The 6,273-nt window shown below is 47.4% G+C and overlaps 2 protein-coding genes across 2 annotated transcripts; both read left to right on the top strand.

Annotated features, from left to right (window-relative positions):
• Positions 1-788: 788 nt before the first annotated feature.
• Positions 789-1,962, top strand: LOC309797477 (uncharacterized protein C2orf78-like; the record flags this gene model as incomplete). The annotated part of the gene is made up of 1 exon (XM_082645998.1): positions 789-1,962. A coding segment is annotated over one exon (798 nt), but the record flags the coding sequence as incomplete, so codon positions are not given.
• A 606-nt stretch (positions 1,963-2,568) lies between these two features.
• LOC309797453 (uncharacterized protein C2orf78-like) lies at positions 2,569-5,359 on the top strand. Its single transcript, XM_082645977.1, has one exon. The coding sequence runs from the start codon at positions 2,682-2,684 to the stop codon at positions 4,572-4,574; it is 1,893 nt and encodes a 630-aa protein (XP_082502103.1). The 5' UTR covers positions 2,569-2,681; the 3' UTR covers positions 4,575-5,359.
• Positions 5,360-6,273: the final 914 nt, after the last annotated feature.

Raw genomic sequence — 6,273 nt, 5'->3', positions numbered from 1 at the left:
TTACAGACGAGCAATCTGAAGGAATCAGATCGCTTGTTTCTTTCCAAAAGCACGTCAGAAATTCACTTTCGGGTAATCCTTTTGAGGTAGGATGAGAAACCAGGCTTGAAGAGGGTAAAAATGACTCTTTAAATTTACCACTTGGGCTGAGCTCTATGTGAACTCTAGGTAAGAGCGTGGGAACTGCACAAGCAAAGTGAGACACTGAAGATCACAAGGGTAATTAATAGCCGTACTGTTTTCTAACGGACAAAGAAAATGCCTGTATTATAAGTTCTATTTCTCCTGCTTTCTGGCAGTGTCATGCTCAGAGCAGCGTCCTGGCAAGGAAGTCAGGATACTTAGGTTCTGAAACCTGGTAAGGATACTAACATAATGAGAGAACTTGAACAAGTCAACCTGACCTCTCTGAGCCTCCGTTTCCTTCCTCATGAAGTGAGACTGGGAAAATAGAAGTTCTCTAAGGCCCTCCTAGTTCTAAAATGCTTCCAGTCTAGGAAACAGCATAGAAGTCAATACTAGTGCAGGCTGAAGGGAAAGATAGGGCAGGGAGAAGGTTGCTTCCATCCTAGAGAACAATGTCTGAACCATACCACTTGGGTCTTCTGCCCATCTGTGCCCAAGATGGGAGCACAGGCAGTTAATACAGAAGAGTGTAAAACTGCTCAGTCCTTACAACCATCATAACTGTCTGGTTTTTGGATTCTCAGTAAGTATTGACAGTAGAGGTGTCCTGATAACAAGAACCTTCCTCAAGCATAGTGAGAATTTATCAGTCTCCCTGATTTTTTCGTCACCCCCTTGTTCTTACAGAAAATTGCCAAAATCCATCTGTACTTGGAACTCTGAATTCTCTGCAGCACTCTCTTCCTGTGGTGAGCAATGCAGCTTCCCTAACAGCAAGTGTCTGCAACTTCTCCAGAGTCTCTGCTCCTGCCGTCAGTTCGGCATCAGCTACGGCCACCTCTTTCCAGACACACATGGGTAGTGCCTACCTTCCCCAACATTCTAGCACAACTATGTTATCTGGAGTTACTGACCAGAGCCAGATCTCCACTTCAGCTGCATCCTATCCAGGTGTTTCTGAGTGGGGCATCACAGGAAGCACTGAAAAGAATTCTTCTTCACTCGGAGACTTTACTCTGGCACTCACTGACCAGCACACAGCTGCTTCCTCCATGCTTATGGCAGCCCAGTATGATAAAACTGCAGACACCAATACCATGGCCCCTCTATATCCATCACTTTCTGCCAGCCTTGCTCAGGGAACGCCATCTCAGATTCCAAATCAGGGACATAGCCTGTCACTTCCCTACCAGGAAGGAAGCCAGGTATCTTACTATAACCACGGCACACTGGGGTCTTTACTGTATGGAGAACTTGGCTCCTGCCTGCAGTCCTATGGCTCTGTGTCATACACAGGAAGTAGGGCCTCTGTGCAACCAGAAATGGTAATGGTACTAAAGGAGATTCAGCCCACCAATATCTTACCACCAGCTTCCACCTCTGGAATCTACTACCCTGTGTCTGCGCACCACATCACAGAAACAAGTTTTCCAGGTGAGTACAAACAGCAAGAAAGTTGAACAATGAGGTCAGCATTCAAAAATGGGGTCAAATCTACAGCTGGGAAGTGGTGTATAGACAGGTAGCATTTAGATCCTGAGTCTTTAATAACCACTACCTTTGCTCAGGGCTGTCTGTATTTAGACTCTACATAAGAACACCTAGGGCTTCCCTGGTGGTGCAGTGGTTAAGAATCCGCCTGCCAATGCAGGGGACACGGGTTCGAGCCCTGGGCTGGGAAGATCCCACATGCCATGGAGCAACTAAGAGTAGCCCAGCAACTAAGAAGATCCAGTGAAGCCAAAAAAAATACATACACAGAATAAATAAGTTCAAAACATAAATAAATGAGTATAAATTTTTTAAAAAAGAACACCTACTGCAGGTGGGAAGGTGGGAGGGACACTGTAAAGGTCATCTATGCTACATGTACAAGAACCCCAAGAGCATACCAATAGGTACCACATTTTTCACCGCTGTAGCCGATCATTCCCCCTGTACTACCACACTGTATCTCTCCCTTCCCTAATCTACTGCTAGAGTCTCTTTGGAAGGTGTTTCAGAACTCTTGTTATGATAGTGCCAGTTTAACTGTCCTCACTTCCTTAATATATACCAGCATTTAAGACCTTAGGGTCCGAGATCCTGTCCAGAGCAAGCAGGCTAAGACTCTGTCTTTGTTTATCTATTTCATCAGGAAGGGCTCTACTCCCTCTCCTAGTTCATGGTGTGAAGTGTTCTTAGCCTCTCAGGAACGTGGGGAGAATTGAACGGACTCTATATGAGAATGCTAGGCTTTGTAAAACATTTCATTTTTGAAAAATAAGACTCATTTTCTAATTGACTTATAACAATCCTGTGAAATACAAAGAAAACCAAGAATCAGTGACAGGAAATGATCACCAGTAAGAATTACAACAGTCACCACTTATCTCGTAGCATAGAACACTGTCCATGGTCCTTAAGAAGAGTTAGTAGAAATGCCTTGCCCATCTTGCCCCTATACACCAACACAGCGATCATATACCTTGAAAGGTACATGATTGCTGTGTTGGTGTTTAGGGGGAGCATCTCACTTACGAGGGACTGACTTCTACCTTGACTCCTTTGTAGGGATGGAGACTTCCCTGGTGATGAAAACTTCCCTGGGATGGCAACCTCCAATCCAGACATTTTGTGTGACACAAACTCAAGAACTCCCCGAGTCCTGCAGGAGCAGAAGTATTCAGATACTTGAGAGAAATCCACCACCCGAACTTGGGGACATTTCAGGGACAGCTCCAGTCCAGAGTGCCAGTAGTCTCCTGGCCCTGCCTCCAGCTCCAAGGCAGGGACAAATAGAGAGTAAGAACTTGGAGGCTAGTACAACCAAGCTTTCAAAGCCTCTGGATGCCTACCAGATCCCAAGAGAAAACCAAGAGCTTCCACTACTCCCTTCAGAAATCCCTGATATTCACCAGCTCCCGGGCTGCACTGACCCCGTCAGCCAAGAGGAGCAGCCTGGTTCTGAAAATGCTCATCTGGGAAAGGACAGCCTGAGTCTTGAGGACCTAGGGACACTTGAAAATGGGATGGAATCTAGCAGTGGTTTTGCAGACACTACTACACTGGCGGAGCATAGTCACCTTCCCCAGCTCTTTAATTCATTGAAAGATCTTCATCAATCCAAAGGTCCCAACGTGATCAAAGCCAAAGACACCAGGGTCATTAAAGTGAATCAGGTGCAGGAAAAGCCAAGTGTCATAAAGGATCCCTCTGATCAACCCAGGAAGAACAAACATAAAGCCTCTGAGCCTATCAGTGGTGCTCCCAAGGCCAAAATCCAGCCAAAGAATCCACAGTGCCTGTTAGGGGGAGAAGTGGTTCTATGCAATGCTGCAGTCAGTGGCAGGGCTCCTGTGAACACGGCCAAGCATTCTAAAGGCAGCCCTCAGGAAGCTGCATCCAGAAAGATCAGCAAAACTAAGAGCCACGGGCAGGAAAAGACCACAAGGACCAGAGGAAGAAAGAAGGCTGAAGAGAAGAAGCAGTCAGGGAACAAAGTCAAGGCAGAAGAGAAGCCAACAATTCCCAAGACGAAGCGAAAGGAACACCAAACTGAGCTTATCCATGAGAGCATTAAAAAGCCTCGAACCTCCCTAGGCATGCGCATGCTGGAGTCTGTGAAGGTTTTTCATGCACTGGGGAAGAAGAATGACAAGAGAACTGGGCTCTCTTCCTGTCGGGTCTTGGGAAATTCAAGCAACCCTAAAGACCCCCAGCCACCCCCAGCTATCCAGCCATGGCGGCGTACCCCACGTGAGGGTAAGAGTCCTGAGAAAACTCAAGTCAAAGCCCAGAAACCAGACAGCAGTGCTGAAAAACAGTGTCCATCTCCATCCCAGTATGAGCTGCCTCCACCTAAGAAGGTCAAGTTTTCTGCCTGGGACAAGCCTCAAGCTCGACCTGCTCCTCGGAGGCCACAGTCTCTGGCCTCACATCGGCCTGCTGTGGCGGACCGTGCCCAGCCTGCTTCTTCTAACTCAGCTCAACCTGCTGCAGCCAGTTCATCCCAGCCAGCTCCTGCCTCTTTGCCAGGTCCTGCCAAACCAGCTCAGCCAACTGTGACCAACCCAACCCAACCGGGTTGGACCGCCCATATCCATCCTAGTGTCCCTCAGTCTGCTGCTCCTAGGCCTGCACCCTACAAGACTTCATCTTTTGCTTTTCTCCAGCGGGGGCCTATTCCCCCTGCTCTGACTAAGCGCCGGTCCCCACCCAAGCTCCAAACCCCATTTCTACTCCAAGACTTCAGCAAGCAACGAAGACCATGGAGGGAACCCAACGTTTCTGAGCCAGTCATGTCAAAGCCCATCGAACAAGAGCAGAGACCAGAGCGGGAGGCCATGAAGAGGCGGGCTCAACAAGAACGTGAGAATGCTGCCAAATACACCTCTTTGGGGAAACTGCAAGTTTTCATTGAGAGGCAAAAGGAAATGGAAATCGCTGACTACTACGGATATTTATAGTAAGAGCTGCTAGGATTGTTGGTGCCACCTTGGGCACCAGGTATAAATTCCTCTATTTATTCTCTAATTATATATTTCTGTTTTTATTTCTGTATATTTATTAAAACAATAAAACTGAATAAATGAATGTCATCGAATTAATAGACGAGTAATAAACCTTTTGAATTTTGAGATGCTGCTAACTGTGGCGTGCTTTAAGTTTTTGTGTTTTGTTTTGTTTTTGATGGGGTTGGAATCAAAGTCTGCATGAGAAAGGAAGCACTGAAAGTTGGATGGGAGAATGAAGGAAAGGGGAGGAAAGGGGTAAAAACTGAGGAAAGAGGAAGGAACGTGGCCCAGGGCTAGGAAGGCCAGAAGAGATTTATGGATTTATGAAAGGAAGCAGGAGTGAGGAGGAAATGGCAGAAGTAAAGAGCAGGGTCAGAGGTCAGGGCTGAAAGAACAAAATGTGAGTAGAGTTGAAGATGACGGAAGGTGAGTCTAGGTTTACTAGGAGAAATAGAAAAAGTCTCTTGGGGAGGTTGGCCTTAAGTCTCACAACCACCACACAGGTATTTAAGAAAACAAGAGGTTCAGGACACATCTCGGAAAGGTTTGAGTTGCCTTATGCAGGTGTGATTATAGTGGGGGTATAGGGAAATCTACCAGAGAGGTGGCTAGGGCTCAGAGTTATCCTAGGGGATAGGGCCTGGTATGTAAATCACCATGTACTCAACACCTAAGCACCAGGGCAGCTAATGCACTATTCAGTTAATCCTGGCAACGACAGGCAAGGCCAGTATTCCTGTGCCACTTCACTTAGAGACGTGCAGCAAAGGGCTGAGGTCACATCGCATGTGGAGGTACAAGGCCTCACTTTGAGGCCCAAATGCCTCTGAAGTCCTCAGTATTTGCAAGTGCCTGCAGGCGTCCAACCTGGCTTTCAGAGCACAGCATGCTGAGGTTACTGCTGGACGACATCAAACTTCTGGACAGGCCTAAGTATTAACTTGAGGGGCTTCCTCCATTGACCAGGGGGTGTGCCACCTTCTGTAAACATCACCATCAACTGAAACGCACGAGAAAATTCCGACGGAAGCGTCCACTCTCACGGGTGAGAGCGGTGGGGGCACGCGCACTGGGCAGCCGCTCCAACAGCCACAGGACGCAGGCGCCCAGCGGTTCAGGGGCTCCCTGGGAGGCCTCGTGGGGCAGCTCGAGGGAGTGAGGTTGGGAGAGAGCGGCAGGGGTGGGCGTCAAAAGGAATGACGTGGGGAGAAGGGAGAGATGGAGGCAGTGGATAGTGGATAGTGAAAATGGGAAAACTGGCAATTTTCATTTTCAAAATTATTTTTTTGAGATGTCATTCACATGCCATAAAATTCACCTTCTGAGACCGCAGATTCAGTGTCATTTCGTACATTCTCAAGCCTATGCAACCATCACCATCATCTATCCCATCACGTTTTCATCACCCCACAAAGAAGCCCCCATAACCATCAGCAGGCCCTCTTCATCCCCTCCTCCTTCAGTCCCTGCAACCACACATTTCCTTTCTATCACTATGGTTTTACCTTTTCTGGACATTTCATGAAATAATACAAATGTGACCACTGTGTGGGGCTTCTTTCACTTAGCATAATGTTTTCAAGTTCGTCCATGTCGTAGCACGTGTCAGTACTCCATTCCTTTTTATGACAGTGTAATATTTCACACATAC

This window comes from Mesoplodon mirus (genome assembly GCF_964341445.2).
Source record: "Mesoplodon mirus genome assembly, contig: HAP1_SCAFFOLD_551, whole genome shotgun sequence".
In the NCBI taxonomy this organism is placed as follows: Eukaryota; Metazoa; Chordata; class Mammalia; order Artiodactyla; family Ziphiidae; genus Mesoplodon; species Mesoplodon mirus.
Note: the sequence above shows the minus strand (reverse complement) of the source record. Positions and strands in the feature narration are given on the sequence as shown.

What these genes read in the sequence shown, in the direction of transcription:
- LOC309797453 (XM_082645977.1), top strand. Translation starts at nt 2,682, where the DNA reads ATGGAGACTTCCCTGGTGATGAAAACTTCCCTGGGATGGCAACCTCCA.